The sequence below is a fragment of the Triticum aestivum genome, chromosome 7B (assembly GCF_018294505.1).
Source record: "Triticum aestivum cultivar Chinese Spring chromosome 7B, IWGSC CS RefSeq v2.1, whole genome shotgun sequence".
Classification (NCBI taxonomy): domain Eukaryota; kingdom Viridiplantae; phylum Streptophyta; class Magnoliopsida; order Poales; family Poaceae; genus Triticum; species Triticum aestivum.
In genome coordinates, this window is record NC_057813.1 from 36407035 (window position 1) to 36430999 (window position 23965).

The window sequence follows — 23965 nt, forward strand, 5'->3', positions numbered from 1 at the left end:
ACCAGGAGAGAGGAGATCCTCAAGCCATTGCAGCTATCTTTTCTGCCTCAATCTGATTTAGCTCTGCGCTTTTCCACCCATGCCCGGTCTCTTGCCACAGCAGCCATCTTTCTTCCTGTCCGTTCAGCCTCCTTCCTCTTCATAGCAGCAGAATATTGTGCTTTACGCTTCCTCTTCTTAGCCTGCCCAAACAACATGAATGAATGAACGTAAGCAATAATTATAAATATAGAATTCAGGTCTGGGTTATTAACTAGACATATGGACAGATCATAAGTGAACAGAATAACAACAGAAGTTTGGTATACAACTACAGTACATTATAACAAGACAAGTTTTTGAATCTATCAAGCATCAAGGTAAGCTTTCATGATCATAGAAATGAAGGTGTTTGTATTAGCGCAATGCTTTAATCAGTAGGGTCTTTCCCATCTATGATCAAGGTCGATTGTGTCAGCTCTGTTGTGGCGTTCATGTATATCGAGGCTTATTTTTTAAGCATGCCTAGGGTTTTGTTCCTGTTTGTGTTGATCTGAACATGTGCTCTGTTCATGTAGAAGAGCTCATATGAATCTGTCTTAGGGAAATAATTGAGTACATGTGATCAGTATGTTAGCCAAAACTGAACATTTGATCTCTATTGAACTGAAAGGATTGTATATTTGATCTCTGTTTAACTGAAAAGATTGAACCCTTACTTTTGATCTCTGTTTAAGTTTAAAAATTCAGCTGTTCCACAAACCTTCTATAGTTCAGAAACTGAATCTTTAGATGTACTCTGTTTTAGTGCAGAAAATGAATTTTAGTGCACAAACTGAATTAGTACAGAAACTGAAAAGACTAAACCTTTACTTTTGATCTCATTTAAGTTTAAAAATTCAGATGTTCCACAAACCTTCGATAGTTCAGATACCGGACCTTTACATATACTCTGTTTTAGTGCAGAAAATGAATTCTAGTGCAGAAACTGAATTAGAACAGGAACTGAAAAGACTGAACATTTACTGTTGATCTATGTGTAAGTTTAGAAGTTCAGCTATTCCACAAATATTCTTTAGTTTAGATAGTGAATATTTAGATACACTCTGTTTTAGCGTAGAAAATGAATTTTAGCGCACAAACTGAATTAGCGCAGAAACCATTGCAAAAACTGATTTTTGGTTTCTTTGCTTTCTTTAAGTGCAGGAATTTATTTATTTTCTTTCCGGAGCCCTGTGACCAGAAGAATTGGGGATCTCGAGAGGGAATTTTGCAGTTGTGGCCATTTTAAAAATAGACCTCTGTGAAATCTATGTATTCCTGATACTATTATATCATGCTGCATTTCCTGTGATATATCAAATATCTATCATTTGTCCTAAACAAGAGGCCTTACATTTATACTGAGCATTACTAATTTGGTCAGTATATAATATTGCAATGCTTATAACCCTTTGGTCAGTGGCCCATCTGAATTGAGATGCATCATAGTTATCTTAATACTATTTGTTCTGTTTCTTACTCATTGATCCATCCCACACAACAAGTATTCTTCCTGAGAAGTATGCTCAGATAGTTGAATATATTGTTTTGTACTTAATTGTTGAAAGATGGATTTGTATTACTAATGCTGAGATGGGCATTACAATTTTCTTTCAAGGGAACAGACCAAACCAAACTGCGACCTTATTTGTCAATATTTGAAATTTATATTATGTCTCTTATGTGATCTCAGAGAACTTAATTTTTGTGTGGGGACCTCAAGCTACCTTTAGTGACTTACAAGCTATATCAACCAACAAGAGTTTTCCCTGCTTTTGGAGCCTGCTAAGCTATCAACAAACAAAGAGGTTGCCCGTTCTCTTGCTAATGAAATATGTATTTACTAGAATTTTTGTTATTATCAGAAGAGGGTTGTATTTTTATTGGAGGCTGCATTTGTAATGGTTCGGTATTTCTAAAGGGGTACATTTCTTTGTAGGTACTATGCTGAGACTGAAGAGGATGCTAGCCAGCGGCCCACCTCTCTTGCCGTCACCGCTGAGCCGCCATGTCTCCTTCAGAGGCTTATTGTATTGCTACATGTTTATGCTTCTTATCCACTCACCCATTGTAGTGTAGGTTTGTGTTCTTGGATCTCTTTCCCTCCATTTCTTATTTTTGGTGAGCGGGTGAGCTAATTGGGCTATTTTCCTCTAGGTCTGTTGCGGCAATTGAATGCTTCAAAGGATTTTAATGGAGTTCATTGTAGCTGAGTCGCAAATCTCCAGCTTGCTTTCATGTCTTTTCTCACTAGAGACATCACCTGCCGGCGACGGCGATGACCGCTACCCTGCTCCTCTCCCGGCAAAGGCATGGCTACCTCTCCTGTGAAGTTAAGGCCATCTTTGCCTCTTCCTTCAGTTTTTCCTCTGTTTTTTGTTACACGACTTTGTGGTGCTTAGTGTATATATCATTCCCCCCTGTCCATTAATTGAACAACTCTGCTACATGTGATTGCATTAGCAAACTCCATTTTTGTGTATGTAGAAAAACAAAGGAAACTCCATTTTTGTGTATGTGGAAAAAACAAAGGAAACTGCATTTTTGTGTAATTACAAACAAATGAAACTCCATTTTTTTGTAATTACAAACAAGAGACTTTTAGACGGCGAAGACTGCTGCCCTGATCCTAAGAGCCTACTGACATTTCACCAAATCTTGTTATAATTTTTTTTATCAGCAGCAGATACTTTTAAATTTGTCTTTACAATTCCAAGTACATGATCATACTGATCCTTCTTTTTTTGATGTAGCAGAACAAACGTTCGTAATTTATACACCTAGGCTCAGCTTCTCTATATTGATACGAAGGCCTGGAGCATGTTTCTTTTGTTTTCAACTCGAGAGGGCCAGGTAGGACCATATAGACACAGTAAAAGGCCAGTTTCTTTGTTCCACGCCTTACAAAAACGAGCAAGGCTGACATAATATTTCTGGTTCCCTTCTACTGTGTGCAAACAGAACCTGGCGGCGCAATAGCAGCTCAACTACTATTGTTATTAATCAGGATAAATGCTTCTGCTTTTCATCGGCCGGTAAACATGCTAAGTTTGCCTGGCTGGCACACATGCCTAGGCACAACAATCTGCCCCAGCACCGCACGGCAAGGCGCGCTGCAGGTCATTTATATAGCATCTCCTCATTTGTATATTATTCACATATAGCATCTCATTTCTTGGTTGATTGCTTACATGTATTAAACTTCTGGCTCTTTCGCTCCCAAGCTGGCCTCCCTCTCCTTGGTGCTCAGCGGCAGAAGCACGAGGCGCTGCACCTTTGACCCCGTAGTGCTCGGCTCCAATTCATCAGGGAGGCCACCGGCAAGCATGAAGCTGCCCTTGGTGCTTCCTCCTCATCAAGGAGGAGGAGGTCGGGTAGCGCCGTCCTCAAGGTACGTCCTCGCTGCTTTGACCCGCCTCTCTCGTGCACCTGTCCTTCCCTATTTCTCTTACTGTCGCGGTGCTCGTGCCGCTGCCGATCCTAACCTAGGTCGCCGTCACTCCTCGGCGCTTCGCAGGACAGGCACAACCGCGACACCGCAGAGACGGGCGAGGATGTGGTGCTGCTCCTTCTTGTGGTGTATGCATTGACGTTGCTTGCGGTAGTGATGCATATCTTCGTGGGCAATGCTATTTGAAGACCATTCAAGTGATTTAAGGGAGAAGATGTCCAGAATGTAAGGAGGTTGAAGATGACGACCAAGAGGTTGACATATTAAGCGGCTGCCAAGAAGCCAATAATGCTTGCCCCCTGCCATTAGTAATACCCGCTCTTCTTTATGAAATCTTTCCTAACTATCGTTGCAGATTGTGAGATCCCTATTTAAATACATCACTCAGCGTCTGGCCGGTACAGAGTTGCATGGCAGGCATATGTGTTCTCAGCCACCTTATCAATTGTAGGCTTAGAATGATTTGCTTCGTCCAAGTGTTGTTCGTCAACAATTTTTTTGTTTGTCCATGTCAATTCTGATTTTAGAGGATACATATGTTTTGGTAGGAAGTGTATTGTTCTTATGTTTTTTCCTGGTATGTACTGACTGATGCAGTAATTGATGTTTCAGATTATGAAATCCCTATTTAATAAATCGCTCGGTAATTGTCTTGTATGAATGCATATGCTAGATCCGGGTTCCTACTAACTCAACATTACCTGCTTGACCAAAACATTGGGACCGGCAGCCTCGCGCCAAGGCGCGATTCCGATCTAGTCTATGAGATGCTACATCGACATGCACCATCCACATGACACGTCGGTGTGTTAAAAGATGTAATTCTGTATCGATTTCTTCGGCACGACAACAAGGCATCAACACGCGTCCTCAGTGAAGGATGCCTTCATGCGATACACTACTTCACACCTGCTACTCCTTCATCGACACGTTATCGCCAAGGTGTACTTCAATTTGGCCTTCATCAATTATCATCAACACACCGCCGTTGCCTCGCCCACAAGATCAACTCCTAACGTCCTCCGACAGATTTTTCTACAAGACGCGACATCGATGACGCCAATGACTGTGTCATGATGACCGAACCGATCGCGCGATTTACGATAATATGGTTGCATCGACACGACATAGTGATAGGCCCTACAGCCACATGGTTCTTGAAAAACCGATGTTTGCTCGATGTGTTTTCTCAGGTCCGGGCAAAACCGGCGGAGTCATTGCTGATGACACCGGCCCTCTGACATTCGCAAAGTGCATCATCCACGATTGCAGCTTCGGCATCTACAACATAGCGTAATTTTTTGTGCCCCTACTTTGTGCGGCTTCATCATCTACGACGACCACATCATCAACCACGATTACCTCAACCACGACTACTACACATAATCACTACATTACAACTTTCGATGGAATTTCATTGGTAATTCATTTTTTTGTATAGAAGGTAATAAGTATGCATATATGCAGAACAAACATATATTTCTTATTTATTTATTTATTTATTTATTACTTATTCACACGGAGACGCGTAGTAACCATAAATATGTCATAACACGTCCATTAATTTCTCATTCCGTAACTTGTTCTTTTTTCGAGAGAGAATTCTGCAACTTATTCAGAGAGGAAGGAGGCGGCGCCGTTGGTGGTCTGTACAAAGGGGTGTCGTCAGGGCATTCGATGCCTTCGGGGCCTTCATTGCAGTTGTGGAAGAAGAGCCCCGGCCGGTAGTTACCGTAGAAGTGGATGTATTGGAACATGGTAACTGAGCAGTCGTTGTTGTTGTTCAAATAGTTGACATAAGGGCACGCAAAGTCCTTGAACGCCGGGCAGCACCGCGACGGATCGAACGGGGGCCAACTGCACCGGCTGGTGAGCACGATGTAGTTCGCCGCCGCAAAGTCCACCGGGCATGGTTTGCTAGCATCCAGCAAGGTCCGGCTTCTGCTCCGGTGGTGGGTGGTGACGTCACCGAGGAGGAACGCTTCATCTGCAGCCACACCTACGTACAGTTGAGTTTGATCAGTAGGTTAGATCGGTACTATGAATCGATTGTGACGAGCTAGCTACTAGCTAGGCTAATTATCCATAGATCGTGGCAAACCGGAGATGACTCCGGCTGCGGCGAGCAGGGCCACGCAAAGCACGAAGCGCATCTCGGTGGAGCTTCTGAAATATTCCCGGCCGGCTACCCAAGACAATGGAAGAAATTAGCCAAGAGACGAAGAAGGGACATGTGTTAAATAGGTGCACGGGTCCAACCGTTTCTCTTAAAATTACAGCATGAGAGTTTTTCTTTTTCCTCTTTCGAGGTTTATTAATTGCAGCTCGGCGGGAGTTACTCCTGTAATTTATTTGGGGATAGTAGTACTTTTTATTTCAGCCGAGGATACTACTATTGGTTGAACTTGGGCAAGTGCGAGGGCATCTTCAAGACGGAACCCTAAAACATAAACTGTATTGGTCGCTCACGCGTCCGGATGCACATGTAGACACTAATACGAGAGCCGGTCATCCAACCATGCCCACATATATTTCAAATGATTTTTAACAAATCAGATGATTTCATGCAAACAGAACGATCTCAGTTAAATAAAAAAATCATTACATTTTTGACATATTAGCATTTATGCCACTGATTGTGTCTCACTACTCAGTTTTGTCACTAGGAATTTCAACTGCTCAAAAATGTCATCGCTTCGTTAGATGCATGCTCAAAAATACCACCCGACACCATGATTGTCAGCTCAAATCTCGTTTGCCATGTCATAATGACCAAAATACTTATAGACCAACATGTCAGCTCTCCCTCTATCTCACTATAATAAAGTGTGGGTCCCACTTGATCCGAACATCGTTCTTATTTTCTCTAAAATTATTCGCTTGCTTACTCCAAACAAGTGGGGTCCACACTTATCATTCTGAGATAGAGAGAGCTGACATGTGGGTATAGGGGTATTTTTGTTATATAACATGGTTAACGAGTTTGACCTGATAATAACAATGTCTAATGGGATTTATGAGCAAACATCTAATGGAACGATGGCATTTTGGAGATATCTAATGGCATTTTTGAGGAAACATCTCACGGAGCGATGGCATTTTTGAGCAGCTGTAATTTCTAATGACAAAACTGAGTAGTGAGACGCAATTAGTGGCATAAATGATAAAAACCCTTAAACAAAAGCGTCTGTAAGTTAAACTAGTCTAAGTCTTTGTCGGCGCTTATCCTCCAAGTCTTCATTGTTTCTGTCCGCGTCCATGTCCGGCGGCTGTGAGCCTCAGAAATTGAAGGTGTAATCACAGGCGAGGAAGAGTAGGATATGAGAAACAAACTATCCCACATGGGACACGAGGCATAGCCGTCTCCCATGCACTACTCCTTCTTGTCGGAGTATGCACCATGGTCGTCGTTGATGGAGGTGAGATCGACGATGGCCATGGATGGGCTGGCCTTGTGGTCGTACTGGCGCCAATGGTCCGAGCGAGAGCCGTCAAAACCCACAGCGGATCCTTTCGGCTGCATCTCTCACCTTTGTCGGTACGAGCCACCAGCAACAGTCATCGGGAGACTCGCCTGCACCAAACCACCAGCGATGCGCAATGAGGCGCAGACCAACCCCAGCCGCACCAATATGATCCCTAGTCGTGTCTCTAAGACTAGCTTATGTATTGATGATGACCTTGCTTTTCTAAACATGTTTTTGTTTGCCTACAGTTTAATTGTAATTTCAAACATGTTTGCGGTACCTGTCAAGTGATTGTATTTTCTTGAATTTTTTAAACTGCCCACTGGAATGATACTAATGATACAGTTTTGGAACGATATCGGCAAGGAGAAACCTTTTCATGTAACGACAATCTCGAGTTTCATTCATGCATATTTTTGGTTGGATGTGAATTGCTCTGACGGTCAACCGGACCGAGGACATCGATGTAGTTGCTCTTTCCGAAAAATGTATTGTGCAGGGTGAGTGTAGTTCACATAGGGGAGAAATGAAATGCGACAAGGATCAAAGCAATCTGCTCGGCTTTTTTCGTATTTTCTGACTATTTTTAATAAATTGATTATTGCTTCTTTTGTCTTTCTTTTTTTACTTTCTTATATGGCACGAACCAAAGTGAACTACATTGCTATTTTTTCTATAAAAGAATATTGACGAGTTGGACTGCATGACAAGTGAACTGCAATTATACTTTATATTTTTAGAAAAAAAATCTGTGCGAGACGAGGTGAACTTTCATAAGGATATTGGCGTACTCTCCAGTCCGAACAAGTGTGTTTTTGTTTTTGAAAATTGAGTACATATTTTTCAATGTCAGAATGCCTCATTGTCAATTATGTACTGCTATATACTACTACCTATGTACCTTAATATAAGACGTTTTCGCAATTCAAAATCCGTATATCTTTATGAGCATACATTGCACTGTTGTTTTTCCCGTTGGTGAACTATTGTAGACTGCATGATGAACTTCTAATACTTGTAAACAACAAACTAGTTATTCTTTAACTTGTAACCCATTTATTATGCAAAGCTTATAGCATTATTAGGAATGCCTAGCATCATTAAGAAAAATAAGGCATTACAATTTTACAGTATGTACTACATTTCCTACAGGATGTGTACACCACTCATCTGAGCCCCTCTCTCATATCTCCAAAGCGAAATCGATGACAAGTACTCCTTGGAGTAGTCAACTTTAGACAATCACCCCTTGGAAGATTTCTTCAAGCATACAACAGCGGGTGATTGTTATTATGAGCTTTTTAGTTGCATGATCCAGAACTATCAAGGAGGATTAAAAACGGAAATTCTAACTGAAATGCTCAGTTATTTAACTTGATTGTACCATAATTGGAGAACAGAGTTTGTTTTGTATCTTTATACAGCTCTAGAAGGACATGGATTTTTAGGACTGAACAACCGTGTACGTGAGAATAGTCCCTCTAATTTGTGACTAAAGCCTCCCCCAAAATGTCCTAGAGACACAAAAGAGAATGTGTTAAGATGGAATCTACAAACACGATGGGTTTCACCTGTTACCGACACAAAAGAAAATGTGCTCTTCTCTGGGCCGAGAACAATGACAATTGATTGACGACTCATTCGATGTGTAGTCACATATTTCTGCATATATTTCTATTCTTTTTTAGAGGAATAATATGTAATGATAAAATGAAATATACCATCAACAGTACAGTAGATGGTTTAATTGCCTAGCAAACATTATCTATGCAAATCTAAAAAATTCAAACAAAGAAAAGAAGAAGAATGAAAATGGAAAGCCAAAAATTCATACATGAAAGAGAACCAATTAACTTGAGAAAATCAAGATTGTGCATTTGTATATAATTATAATATTAGTTTTTGTTGATTGAAACACAAAACACGACCATCCATCTGGAAATTGTATAAAATTCAAAATATCATACATGAAGTAATTCCTTTGTAATCCCTTCGTTCCGAAATAATTAAAGTTCTATTTTTTCTAAGTCATTTTTTAATAAATTTAACCAAGTATATAGAAACTTCTGCAAAGATCTACAATAACAAATATGTATAATATGAAAATATATTTCATAAGAAATCTAATGAAGAAATTTTGATTTTGTAATTGTTGATATATTTTTATATACATTTGGTCAAACTTAATAATGTTTGACTTAAAATAATCCTAAAATATTAATTATTTTGGAACAGAGAGAGTATATACAAACATGCCCGGCCGCCGGGCGCCGGCGGCGCGGGGCCTTTGCGCGACATCTTAACCAAAGGGACGAGCAATTAAGAATTGTTGCTTAGTGCTCAAGCCATTGGTTAGACTGCAACGTCTGGTAAATTTCTTTGCTCAAACCGGTCAAACGTGGAAAGCCATATTCTTAAACCTCCGACAATGAATATCACGCAACCAAATGCAATAGTAGTACCAACTAAACATAGTGTTGAGTCGTCATACCATATAATAATGAAAAAAAAGATCCTAGTATCATACCATATATCATATTAAATGTGGTGCTAATATGAATTGTCTAACACAATAAATAAGGTCTTATAAAATATCAACCTATTATACTATGCAATATAGAGATACTATGGTATATTACTATGCATGATATTAACTTATGATGCTGCCCACCACAAAAGGTCTTAAAGAAAACATTCACACTATTCAACACTTAAATCATCATAGCTTTAGGCCATCCAATAACTTGTACGCTTTTGCCAAAAGAATCAGATGTGTTATAAAGATTCACTACAAGAACAAAGCACTTCAAATATAATAAAAAATACATCAAGGTCCACGGACCACCGAGCGACCATTACCGCCGCAAAAACAAGCTGCCGACGTGCCGTTGTCGCTGCTCTCATAACGAAGTTGGCCTGGCCATATCGATGACAGCAGGAAAGTCTTCGTGCACGTGTCTCTAAGGACCAACGCTCTGGAGCCGCAGTTATCCCCGTTGATTCCTTGAATTAATCTAAAGATCCTGACACGAAATCACACCATTGTGTACACACAGCGAGAAACCCTAACCTCGCTGCCCCGATGATCTAGCTGGAATCTATGCCGGAGCTCTATCTAATCCGCGAGGTTAGGTACGAAACTTATATAATACAAAAATATGCCTTGTGATGTATGTAATGATACATGTTTGGTATCTAAAATATCCACTTTAGCTACATTTCAGTCAGCTGACTTTTTATTTTGTGGTCAATCAATTTTCTGTTCGTTGGATGCACTTTGAGATGTGTGTTGTTTCATTTTTTTCTGTTTAATTCTGTTGTTGGGTTGGGCTGTGTGGAATCGATTGACCCTATTTTGGGTCAGTCGAATTGCTTCTTGTGCTGTTTTTTTTCTTTTGGGTTACGTTTTTGTTTTTCCTTTTTCCCTTTTCTTTATTGGTTATTTTTGGTTTTTGTGGGTTTTTGGCTGAGTGTAATTATATACATGCAAATACTATATAATATGTGACAAATTTATGATTATGATTATTTTTGCATATCACGATAAAGTGCAATTTCGGTGCAAAGTTGTGTGCTAGTTTTTTTTAATTTCTCTCTTCTTAAAGGAAATACCAATGCCACTAATTCATTTCTTTTTAAGAAAAAAATGATATTGTTTGTCTTTACTTCATTTTCATAACAAATGCCACTATTCATTTGTTCTTATATTTTGTTTTTGCAAAAGGTTCACTTTTGTATGCTTATTCTTGCATATTTTAAAAGCGCAATTTTTATGCATATTTCATGCAAATTATGTTAGTGTTTGTTTTAGATTCTGGTTTCCCATTTTCTTTGTTCTTAAATGGTAATAACAATGCCACATATTCATTCTTTCTTTTGTGAGTATTTTTGCTTTATTTTTTTTCCGGTTTTCTGTTTCTATGCATTTTTCTTTTTTATTTCCTTTTATTGGTTATTTTTTGTGTGTTTTAGCTTTTTTTTTGGTTGACTTTTATTTTTTCTTTATGCATTTTTTTGGATGTTGAGTGTGTGTAAATATATGCACACAAGTACTACATGTATACTTTATGTTAGACTATGGAAATTTCACTACTATATGTTTCTCCTTACATATTATAAAAAGTGAATTTTTTGTATGAATCTTGATGAAATTTTATTTTAAGTTTTTATTTCCCTTTCTCTCTTATTTAAAAGTAATACCAATGACACTAATTCATTCCTTCTTTGAAACTTATTTTCTATGTAAATTCTACTAGTATATGTTAGTTCTTGCATAGCTATAAAAAGTGCAATTTATGTGTAAATTATGTGCAAATTTTATCATGACTTATTTTTTTCATTCTTTTCTTCTTAAAGGGTGGTACCAATGCCACTACTTCATTCTTTTTAGAAAATATTATATTTTTGTGTGTTTAAATAAGTATACACGCAAGTACTGTACAACATGTGTGTAAATTATAGTAGAGTGCCAAATTGCAATATTATATGTTCGTTGCTCGCATATTACTAAAAGTGCAATTTCAGTGCAAAGTTGTGTGCAATTTTTTTCTCTATTTCTTTTTTCTTATAGGGGTTCATTATTCCCTAGAAATTTTTATTATTTTCATTATGTTTTAGTTTTTTTATTTTCTTTCTTCTTAAAGGGTTTCATTCTTCCATAGGAAACTTCATTATTTTGATTTTGAATTTTTTTTTATTTTCTTTCTTTAGAGGCAATACCGATATCATTCCACTATTATTTTATTTTACAATTTATCAGAATGATTCTAATAATAAGTTGTCTTCTGTGATGATTACTAGACATAAATATGTTAGAAATATGGGTTCCAATAGCCTCTTCTCTTCCTTCAAAATGATAGTCATTTACGATTGCGTTGTTAGGGTTTAGGGTTTGCGCATAGCACATTGTAAAAAATGATATATGTGCATATGTATATTGTATGCACTATGTAATAAAAGGTGGGAGTGCACATATAGTCGGTAACAATTGCACTGCGTATAACACATCGTGTTGTCATTCGGATAATGGCAGTGACAGGTGTTTTGCTTGTGATTAATTTACATGCTAATGGCCGGTGCTTAATAAGATTAGCGGTTGACTGTGCATGCATGTGTCCCACCCAGGGGATCGATCTGTCCAGCGTTGTGTCCCCATTCCAGCTTGGCAAAGATCGACTGAAACAAAATTTGTGATCAGTCGATTGACACAAATTTTGTTTCAGCTGACTGATCTATAGCCACACCCAAAATATCTATATTTTTCTCTACAAACTTGATCAGATTTTGCAAAAGCCATACTTTTACAAAATTATATATGCATTATATTATAGAATGATGTATAAGGGACAAATAATCCACCAAGCGCATGCAGAACTAGTAGTAGCACGACTTCGCTTTTCAGTTTGGCCATGCGACCTTCTCTCCATCATGTTCGCACCCTCCGGTGTCGGTGTAAAGCATGTGAGCTTTTTGAGACGTTGGGATTTTGGATTTGCATGTCTTTTGATTTCTTCTCCAGGGTTCTGATCCGACAGAGTCGTAGCCTTGATGGCTCCCCATCCACGATCAATAATGAGTTGCTAGCCCCGGAGATGGAGAGGCAGCATAGTGATGCTCCACCGACCCACTCTCTTATTTATCTTAGCATGCAACCTATCGACCTAATCACATATGCCCACACATGTCATCTCTTATTTAAATGCACATGCAAGCCATCCACATTATCAAGAGCGTGCAACCAATAAGTGACCAATGTTGTGGCACAATTTTATTAAGTGGCGTTATAGTACCTGGTTAGGTAGGGTTCCCGCCTTCTATTGGCGGCATCGCTGCTCTGCCTCATTTGGCCTTAGACGGTGGGTCCAGGCCTTTGTCGGTGGGAGAGTTCTGTTTGTGTATGTTTCTTTGATTTTTACTAGGGTATGTATCCTGCTCAAGAAGATAACACGGTGGCGTCTCCCTGAAGAAGAAATAAGGTTCTCCCTGACTTGCCCCCCGTCTCGGTGATGCATCTAGCATTTTCAGAGGGCGTGTGGAGGTTTGTCTCCGACGAATCTCACATGATTCAGTCGATGATTGTGTTTGGTGGATCTCGGATCCGGTCTTCATTCATCTACGTTGATGTCTTCAGTTTGGATCCTTCCAATCTATGCTTCTTCCATCGCTAAGTGCTTTACGGATCTCAATGTAATATTGATTATTTCTGGTGTTCGTCGTACCGCCACAGTTGATGATGAATAGATTGGAAGTTTTCCTGCCAAAAAAGTGCATACAACCCATCAATGTCTCACTTTCCACTTTTCACCACATGCATACCTTCACATCATCAAGCGCCATGCAACCATTCAACCTTTTATTTTTCACTTTTCACAACATGCAAGCCCTCCACGTCATCAAGCACACGAAACATTCTAAAAAAAAGACACATGAAACTATAAAAGCCCTCCACATCATTAATTTTTTTCAACAATAAATTATTGAACTTGAATATCAGAAGAGAAGATAATATGCATCCACCATCCATTTATATGTAGGTTGAATATGATGTGGTACTACTCTCATATATTCTAATTTTATTTTCTACGTTCATTGCTAAAAAATTCCGCAGCAAGGCACGAGACGTTATCTCGTTTTCTTTAGTTTTTAGGAGGTGTCGGAACTGGTAATTTTATCAATAGATCCGAGCCTTCTCGCAAAATAATAGAAATGGATGAAAAAACATGGCTAACACAAAGTTGACTAATCTTTTTTCTGCTTGGGCATCAAAAGTCAACCTGCAATGCAACCACCGAGACAAGTCATCCAGCCTAGATGATGAAGTTGTTGAAGACCAGTTTTTTATCGACAGAAGCATGCGCAGTGCGCAGCCCCCATGGAATATCCTCCAGATGGAGGTTTAGACTTGAGACACAGACATGTACGACAAGAGAGCAATTTGCCTCAATTTTTTTGAAAGTGCAAGACAAACTAATTAAAGTGATATCTCTTGTACCCCTTAACTAGTTCACGAATATGTCACTCACAAGCATGGTGATCAACCTAGCTATAGTATAAAGCAAGCTGTAGCAGATGGTGATCCTACAAATTCAAGAGTCGTAAGCGCGATGTCGCCAGGACAAAGAGGAGCGATGGGAATCCCGCTCACGGTTCTCCCTCTAGCCATCCTCCTCCACGTCGCCGGCTGCAGCCCTCCTCCGGAGCCGGTGGTCTGCACGCACGGCACATCCAACTGCACGGTCACCAACTCGTTCGGTTCCTTCCCGGACCGCAGCATCTGCCGTGCGGGCAACGTCGCCTACCCGCGCACGGAACAAGAGCTCGTGGCGGCCGTCGCGGCGGCGGCGGCAGTGAAACGCAAGATGAAGGTGGCCACCAAGTACTCACACAGCCTCCCCAAGCTGGCGTGCCCCGGTGGCCTGGACGGCACCATCATAAGCACGGCGCGGCTCAACCGGACGGTAAGCGTCGACGTGGAGAGGAGGCTTATGACGGTGGAGAGCGGCATGGTCCTCCGGGACCTGATCGAGGCCGCCGGCGCCGCAGGGCTGTCCCTGCCGCACTCGCCGTACTGGTACGGCCTGACCATCGGGGGCCTCCTGTCGACTGGCGCGCACGGCAGCTCGCTGTGGGGCAAGGGCGGCGCCGTCCACGAGTACGTGGTCGGGCTGAGAATCGTGACGCCGGCGCCGGCGAGCCAGGGGTTCGCCGTGGTGAGGGAGCTGGGCGCCCACCACCCTGACCTGGACGCGGCAAAGGTATCCCTCGGGGTTCTCGGCGTCGTCTCTCAGGTCACGCTGGCGCTGCAGCCGCTGTTCAAGCGGTCGGTGGCGTTCGTGAAGCGCGACGACTCAGACCTGGCGGACCAAGTGGCAGCATGGGGCCGCCTCCACGAGTTCGCCGACATGACGTGGCAGCCGGAGCAGCGCAAGGTCATCTACCGCCAGGACGACCGCGTCGACGTCTCGTCGCCGGGCAACGGCCTCAGCGACACGCTCCTTGCCCGGTCCGCCCCCACGCGCATGCTCATCGATGCAAGAGCCGCGGAGGAGCGGCTGCAGGAGAACGGCACCGCCGCCGCCGACCTGTGCGCAGCGGCGCGGCCGCTGGCGGACACGGTGGAGCGGCAGGCCTACGGCTACACAAACGACGGCGTCTCGTTCACGGGGTACCCGGTGGTGGGGTACCAGCACCGCATCCAGGCGTCCGGCACATGCATGGATAGCCCGGAGGACGGTCTCCTGAGCGGCTGCCCTTGGGACCCCCGCATCCGAGGCTCCTTCTACTACAACTCCGGCTTCAGCGTCCCGCTCTCCAAGGCGCCGGCGTTTGTGTCGGACATGCAACGGCTCCGGGACCTCAACCCGGACATCTTCTGCGCCGGCGTCGACACCAGGGTCGGCGTGCTCCTCCGCTATGTCAAGGCGTCCTCCGCTTACCTCGGCAAGCCCGAGGACTGCATCGACTTCGATGTCATCTACTACTGGAGCCGCACCTACGGCATGCCGCGTGCGCACGCCGACGTGGTGGACGAGATCGAGCAGATGGCGCTACGCAAGTACGGTGGCCTCCCGCACTGGGGAAAGAACCGTAACTTCGCATTCAGCGGTGTCATCACAAAGTACCCGGGAGCTGCTAAATTCCTCCGGGTGAAGGATAGGTATGACCCTGACGGGCTCTTCTCGAGCGAGTGGAGCGACCAGGTGCTCGGCATCAACGGAAGCCCCGACATCGTCAAGGAGAGCTGCGCCGTGGAAGGACTCTGCGTCTGCTCTGAAGACTCGCACTGCGCGCCCGAGCAAGGGTACTTCTGCCGACCAGGAAGGGTGTACGACGAGGCCAGAGTTTGCTCGTTCCTCCAGCAGGACTAGAGACTCTGAGAAACAAATATGGCCTTAGCCCCCCCCCCCCCCCCTGCATTGTCTTGGCCTGGGCCCCTGAAATCTCAGGACCGGCCCTTACTAGAGACCGTGAATCACTTCAAGTGTTCAGTGTTAACTCTTCACCTCTTGCTTCTCAGGATTCTGCGCAACCAACTGCACAAGAGTGAATTTGTGTAGTTAGAACAAAAACTTTTCATATAATACATATTTGTGATGGGTGTGTGCATCATGCTGATGCAGAGGCCAGGCCAATCCTCCTTCGAAAATAATAATAATAATAATACGTATTTGTTTGACTCTTTATCTATGTATTTGGAAGGATTTTTATTTTTGTCTTTATCAGCTGGAAAAATATGGCACCTTGTTGTGTTGGAATGGCCCATGCTAATTTGTATCTATAGACTTAACATTCGAATATAATTTAGTAACTTCACTAAAGGAAACATGAAAAAAAAAGGACTGGCTTCATTTTCCATATTACAAAGAAGATTGAAATTTGCAAAATCCATAGCAATTTGAAATTTTCGAAGTCATTGTTACACCTAGTTGAATTTTTTTAATATCCAAATGTCGTTATTGTAATATTTGTAATTGACCAATAATAGTGCCCTCAATGCTAGTTCTCTTCTCCGACCTTCAATGTTAATGCTGTGTGCACGTACGTGAGAGAACCATCTGCATGTGGGTGGGCCATGTTGATCGCCGCTTCGCCAGGGTCAACTAGATTAAGCTTGAGACACATAAAAAGGAGATGGACAATTGCCTTGCTCTTGAGGTCCTGTCGTTTCTCTTCTTCTTCCTTCTCTTAGAGGTTAGAGCTTGATCGGATGTGTGTTCGGTCCTTCCCAATGCTTGCTCTGATCGGCGAGCTTATGGTCGAGCTTCAGTGGGTGAGAGTGAGAGAGAGGGAGAGCCTAGAGCAGCACCCAATTCTTCTACGGGACATACTTCTTATATATTTGCAATGTGCACTAGGGAGCCATCTGGTAGGATAAATGTATCCATAAGACCATAACGGGAGAAATCATCGGCGAACATTATGAATGAAGCAATACCATCCACAGATTTTACATTAAATTGACCATATATGTCTGTGTGGATTAATTCTAAAACTCACGTGCTTCGATTCGCTCCTTTCTTAATTTTCTTGGCATGATTTCCTTTTATGCAATCAATGCAATGATCGATGTCTTCATCTAAGAAATCTAAAGGATGAAGCATTTGTTCTTTAATGAGATGCTCAATTTCCCTGTCGAAATATGGCGTAAACGACAGTGCCATAATTTTGAAGAAGTCTCATTATCATTTCGCTTACCTTTGGTACTGACTTCGTATTTGAGGAAGAACCAACATTATGAAACTATGGCTTCACTCTGGTTGTCTAATAAAAAGAACATTGTAGCTAATATGATTGTTGTTGCACCAATGTGGTCCATTTGGAAATTATGCAATGTCATGTTTTTCGGCCACATTAGTGGTATGGTTTGCAGGTCCAATGGCAGCGCTTGCTTTGTTTGCTAAAACTGTGGAAGGTGCTCTAATCAATACTAAAGGAGTCCTTCTACATTACACCAAATTACTGTGGGCTAAAATTCATGTTTTTTTTACTGTGGGCTATCTATTTTCATCATCCAATGGATTAGATCTATCCATACTACTGCTATAGAATCTTCCAAAACCTCTAGATTTCCCTGAATATTTCTCGAATCCATTCAGGTACTAGAACACTATATGAAGTGCGACATATGTGAAGATGCCAACAAGTAATACCCAAATATAAATGAATGTCCCGACCTCCCTGCAGCTCCAAGCAGTCGGAAGGATCGGTCAAGTAACATCGTGAACTGCAATGGACAGAGCCAAATTGCACTTTTTTCTTTCTCTCGACTACTTGACTGTGAGCAATATCAGAACAATGAGTGATGTCATGTTATAGAGAAGACCACCTTGTACCGCTTGGCAGGATAATTTCGCGCGCTGTCGAGGGTCGTGCAGAGGTTAGTTGGCCAGAGACCACCAGGTGGGGCCAGCCAGCCCCATCGCTCGGTGTTTAGGCATCATGCAGATATAGCTGACTTTGTGGTACTTTTATATTCACGAGCATTGTCAGGGCTACAGCTCGAACTCCATGACCATGAGACCATCTCCACCGCGTGACCCCAAAACGTCTGGGTTTGTCCGTTTGAAATTAAACGAACAAATAAGACAACCCAACGCGCAACACTATCCGTAAAAAATGTCCGTTTCTGGTCCGTCTCGCCCCATCCTGCGAGCAAAGTTAGGCCGGATTTGCGTCTGGGACGGACACGAGCGGACGATTCTCAGCGTGGTCCTTGTCCGACTGTGTCCTTTGCATGTGACGCCTGGCCCACCTGTCATTGAAACCAGATGGGTCTGACTGCCCACCCACCCGTCCCTCTCTCTCTCTCTCCCTCTTTCTTTCTCCCTCCCCTTTTGCAGCCGGCGGCCACCTCCACGCACGGGAACTCGAAGGCGAGCGCCAGCTGCAGCACCGGGGCGCGGGCACGACGCGGTGGCGCGGCGCAGAGCGCGAGTGCGGTAGGGCGGGCGCAAGACGCGGGACGCAGTCGGGGCGAGGCGCGACTGCTGCAGCAGCAGCACGGAGCGGGCACGGCCCGACGGTGAGCGCAACGGGTGGGCAGGGTGCGCGGGAGGGCGGGCGCGGCGCCGGCGTGGTGCGGACGCGGGACGCGGTCGGGGCGCGGCCCGGCGGCGAGCGCGGCAGGCGGGCAGGGCGCGCGGGAGGGCGGGCGCGGCGCCGGCGTGGGTGAGCTCGACGGGGCGCGGGGACGGGCGTGCGCGGGCGGGCGCATGCACACTGTTAGACTTTGTAACGTAGCCCAACTGTGTAATACGTATATTATGTATCATTATAAATACATGTGATAGGCCACCCCTAGAGGGTTGAGCCAGTTCCCACAAATCCTACGTCTAATATGGTATCAGCCTAAACCTAGGACCTAATCCACCTCCACCCCAGCCGCCGCCGCCGCCGTGCCCTAACCCTAGGGCCGCCGCCGCCGCTGCTGCCATGTCTGCTTCCGCATCTAGCTCTGCCAGCTCTGGGACCATACCCGCATCGCTGCCTGCCCTGCTGAATCTTCCTGCTCGCACTGGTGCCTCGTCGACGCCGCATTTCTTCGGCACCACGGCGGTGGGCTCGCTGCTTTCCGCCCCGATCTCGCCGTCTCCTGTGCCGTCGACAGCGGCGGCCTCCACCACCGCGATGGTGACGCTATCGGCCTCCACCACTAGCTCGTCCCCGACACTCGCCCTCATGCCGGCGGCCTCGGGGGGCTCCGATGATCAACGTGCGGGTGGGCCACCTGCAGCCCCGGCAGTCTCCCGCGGTCGCTGCCACCGACGCCGCCATGATCTCCGGGCCGTTCCACTTCGACAACCTCATCACAACTCGTCTCACGCCGGACAACTATTTGTTTTGGCGTGCCAAGGTTCTACCGCTGCTCCGCAGCCGCTCCCTCCTTGGTTATGTCGATGGCTCCCTGCCGTGTCCGCCGCAGGTTCTTCACACCGTCCACGGCCCGGCCATCAACCCGGCGCACCGCCTGTGGGTGCAACAGGACCAAGCGATCCTCTCCGCCATCCAGGGTTCCCTTGGAGACGGGGTCGCTGGCCTCTGTCTCTTTGTTGCCTCCTCCTTGGATGCATGGACGACGCTGGAACATGCGTTTCCCCAGACCTCCACCGCCCACTCGATGGCTCTTCGCAGCAAGCTTGATGATGTCAAGAAACTGGATTCCTCGGCCACAACATACTTCAACAAGCTCAAGGTCTTGGCGGATACATTAACCTCTATCGGTCGACCATTGAGTGATGAGGAGTTCGCCGGCTATGTTATTAAGGGTCTTGATGCTGACTACGACAACCTTGCCGAGGCCGTCCACAACACCAAGCCGCCGCTTCGGCCGCACGAGCTCTTCTCCCGGCTGCTCTTCACCGAGCAACGCATCGAAGCTCGCCGCGCCACCAACTCCCTCGCTGACCAGCCCGCGGCCTTCTGGGCCTCGCGAGGCCAGCGCCCCCCCTGCATCCTCGCCGCCTGCCCGCGTCACCACCCCACCAGCGCCACCCTCGGGCGGCGGCCCTGTCCGCTATCAACTTTGTGGGCGTGAGAGGCATGTTGCCTCCAAGTGCCACAAGAGGTTTCAGCGGAGCTTTCTGGGTATTGGTAACGATGGAAAAGGTAATGTGCGACAGTTTGCCATGGCGGATTTTGGCCCTCCTGCTGCTCATGTTGCCACCAAGAGCAAGGATACACGCGTCGACCCCGGCTATACACCGTCATATCCGATTGATCCTGCATGGTATATGGACACTAGCACCACGAATCACATGACGAACGAGCTCACCAAGCTGTCCACCCATCAGCCATACTACGGTCCCGACAAGGTTCACACCGCCAACGGTGTAGGTATGCCCATCTCTCACGTTGGTCAAGCATCTCTCTTAACTAGTCATCCATCTAGGAAGCTTCATCTTCGTAATATTTTACGGGTCCCCTCGGTGACTCTTAATCTGTTATCTGTTCCAAAGCTCACTCTTGATAACAATGTCATATGTGAATTTCACCCGTTTGATCTTTTTGTTAAGGACCGAGCCACCCGGGAAATTCTGCTTAGTTGTCGTCTCAGCCATGGCTTATACCGCTTGGAGGATCCATCCGCCCCGCGCGTCTTCAGTGGTGTTCGTGTGTCGCCGTCCCAGTGGCACTCTCGCCTTGGTCACCCTGCCACTCCCATGGTTTTTCATATCCTTCACCGTCATGAGCTGCCTCTTGAGTCTAGTAATAAGGAGATGTCCGCGTGTGGTGCCTATCAACAAGGCAAAAGTCATTAGTTACCATTTGTTTCTTCTACTCGTCAAGTAACGAGTCCTCTTGAACTTGTGTTCTCTGATGCCAGAGGTCCCGCCCAAACTTCTGTGAGTGGTCACAACTATTATGTTAGCTTTATTGATGCCTATAATCGCTTTACCTGGCTTTATCTTCTTAAGCGCAAATCTGATGTGTTTGATATATTCATTCAGTTTCAAGTGCATGTAGAACGTCTTCTCAAGCATAAGATTATTCATGTTCAGTCTGATTGGGGGGCGAATATCGCAACCTCGATGCTTTCTTTAATAAGCTTGGGATCTCTCATCGTTTATCATGTCCTCATACACATCAGCAGAACGGCGCTGTTGAGCGCAAGCATCGACATATAGTTGAGACCGGACTCACACTCCTGGCTCATGCGTCTGTACCTTTTCGTTTTTGGAGTGATGCCTTTGCTACAGCATGTTTTCTTATTAACCGACTACCTACGCGTGTCATTAATATGAAAACTCCTATTGAGCTCCTTCTACATGAAATTCCTGATTATACCTTCTTTAAGGTGTTCGGGTGCGCTTGTTGGCCTCATCTCCGTCCATATAATTCTAGAAAACTTGAATTTCGGTCTAAAAAATGTGTGTTTCTAGGTTATAGTTCTCTCCATAAAGGCTATAAGTGCCTCCATGTGCCAACAAACCGTGTCTATATATCCCGTGATGTTGTCTTTGATGAGAATGTCTTTCCCTTTTTCTCCATGCCGCACCAACCTGCCACACCACCATCTATGCATTCATCTCCTCTTATGCTTGGCCAATTTGAAGATGTTGCATATCCGCCTGTATTGTTACCTAACCATGGTGCAGGTATTGGACGCGGTGCTCGCCTGGAACTTCCATCGCGCATGTTGACCGGTCAGTGCACGTGCATGCACCCGTCATCGACCCCGCCTCTGGCGCCGTGCCCGTCCATGCAACTGGACCGGCGCTGGCCTCCGACACTGGGCTGGTGTCATCCGAGGCGTCGTCCACGCCAGGCGAGGCGCGGCCCATGTCAGATGAGGCACGGCCCACGACCCCGACGCCCTCCCCTGGGTGGCTCGAGGGGTCTCCGTCCACGCCTCCACGCCCGGACTCGCCTCCGTCATCGTCTTCGTCACCCGCCACTATGTCCCTGTCGCCCCTTTCGCCTGGGTCGGCTGGGCCTACTGTCGACTCGCCTGAGCCCTCGCTTGGTCCCCCGTCACCTGCTCTGCCATCATCATCCCCTGTGTTGGCGCCGCCGGCTCCTGTTCCCATTGCACCGCAACGCCCGCATACTCGCAGTCGCAGTGGTATTGTCCAACCCAAGCAGCGTCATGATGGTACTGTCACATATTTGGCTGCTTGTCTTGCTCATTCTGTTGCAGATCCCACTGATGAACCACGCCATTATGAGGTTGCTATGAGTATCACTCACTGGCGGGCAGCTATGGAGCAAGAGTATCATGCTCTTCTGCATAATGAGACATGGACATTGGTTCCTCCTCCGCCTCGTGTCAACATCATTGATTCGAAGTGGGTTTTCAAAGTCAAGAGACATGCCGATGGGTCTATTGAGCGCTACAAGGCGCGCCTCGTGGCCAGAGGGTTAAAACAGCGACAGGGTCTGGATTACGAGGACACATTCAGCCCGGTTGTTAAGCCTACTACCATCCGGCTTCTTTTGTCTCTTGCAGTCTCTCGTGGTTGGTCTCTTCGACAGCTTGATGTACAGAACGCTTTTCTCCATGGGTTGCTTGAAGAGGAGGTTTACATGCGGCAGCCACCAGGGTTTGTTGATCCAGATCAGCCTCATCATCTCTGTCGTCTGACGAAGGCGCTCTATGGACTGAAACAGGCACCTCGTGCCTGGCATGCCCGTCTTGCTTCGGCGCTTCGTACTCATGGATTCATTCCGTCGACAGCTGACAGTTCGCTGTTCCTATTTCAACGCCCCAGTCTGACTGTGTATTTGCTTGTGTACGTGGATGATATTATTTTGGTCAGTTCTTCTGAGACGGCTGCTGATGCTCTTGTGACTGCTCTTGGCAGAGATTTCGCAGTTAAAGACTTGGGACGGTTACACTTCTTTCTGGGCATTGAGGTTGCACATCAGTCTCGTGGCAGCTTGGCCCTCACCCAGAAAAAGTACTCCCTTGATCTCTTGCGCCGTGCTGGTATGCTCAAGTGTAAGCCGTCACCCACGCCCATGCCCTCTACGGATAAGCTCTCGGCCACTGCTGGTTCTCCTCTTTCTTCTACGGATGCTACGGAGTATCGGAGTATTGTTGGTGGCTTGTAGTATCTGACTATTACCCGTCCTGATCTTTCCTTTGCGGTTAACAGGGTATGTCAGTATCTTCATGCCCCTACAGATGTGCACTGGTCTGCTGTGAAGCGCATTCTTTGTTATGTGCGTCTCACTGTCTCCTACGATCTTCATCTGCGACCCAGTTCCTCTACTGTTCTCTCTGCATTCTCAGATGCTGATTGGGCTGGGTGTCCGGATGACAGGCGATCCACGGGGGGACATGCTGTATTTCTGGGTCCTAATTTGATCGCCTGGAGTGCGCGCAAGCAAGCCACTGTTTCTTGCAGCAGCACAGAGGCTGAGTACAAAGCAGTTGCCAATGCAACTGCTGAGCTTATCTGGATTGAGTCTTTGCTTCGAGAGCTGGGAATCTCCCAGTCACATCCTCCAGTTCTTTGGTGTGACAACATCGGTGCTACGTTTCTTTCGACAAACCCGGTGTTCCATGCACGAACCAAGCACATTGAGATTAACTATCATTTTGTGAGGGAACATGTTGCACAGAAGCTACTACAAATCAAGTTTATCTCCTCAAAGGATCAACTTGCCGACATCTTCACCAAGCCTCTACCTTCTCCCATGTTTGAGGTCTGTAGGCGCAATTTCAACCTCCTAGATGCATCAGGAGTGAGTTGAGATTGAGTGAGGGTGTTAGACTTTGTAACGTAGCCCAACTGTGTAATATGTATATTGTGTATCATTATAAATACATATGATAGGCCACCCCTAGAGGATTGAGCCAGTTCTCACAAATCCTACGTCTAATACACACCGGCGCTCGAGGCCATGGCCACGCACGCACGCATCTGACATGCTAGCTAGCTAGCAAGTAAGCTAGCCCGCCCGCGAACTTGCTAGCTAGCCCGTGCTGGGCGTTTGGCCATGCGGCCGCGACGAGCGACGGGACGAGCGCGGGCGGGGCGAGGCGCGGTGAGCCTCTTCACGACGCGGGCGGGTGCTGCGAGGA

General features: G+C 45.5%; 1 protein-coding gene and 1 long non-coding RNA gene across 2 annotated transcripts; both read left to right on the forward strand.

Annotated features, from left to right (window-relative positions):
* Window positions 1-1219: 1219 nt before the first annotated feature.
* LOC123156151 (uncharacterized) lies at window positions 1220-2862 on the forward strand. Its single transcript, XR_006477866.1, has 3 exons — window positions 1220-1829; window positions 1961-2100; window positions 2179-2862. It is a non-coding gene; the product is annotated as an uncharacterized lncRNA (long non-coding RNA).
* An 11180-nt stretch (window positions 2863-14042) lies between these two features.
* LOC123157605 (L-gulonolactone oxidase 2-like) lies at window positions 14043-15806 on the forward strand. Its single transcript, XM_044575872.1, has one exon. It carries the CDS (start codon window positions 14043-14045, stop codon window positions 15804-15806), a length of 1764 nt encoding a protein of 587 aa, XP_044431807.1.
* Window positions 15807-23965: the final 8159 nt, after the last annotated feature.

What these genes read in the sequence shown, in the direction of transcription:
- LOC123157605 (XM_044575872.1), top strand. Translation starts at nt 14,043, where the DNA reads ATGTCGCCAGGACAAAGAGGAGCGATGGGAATCCCGCTCACGGTTCTC.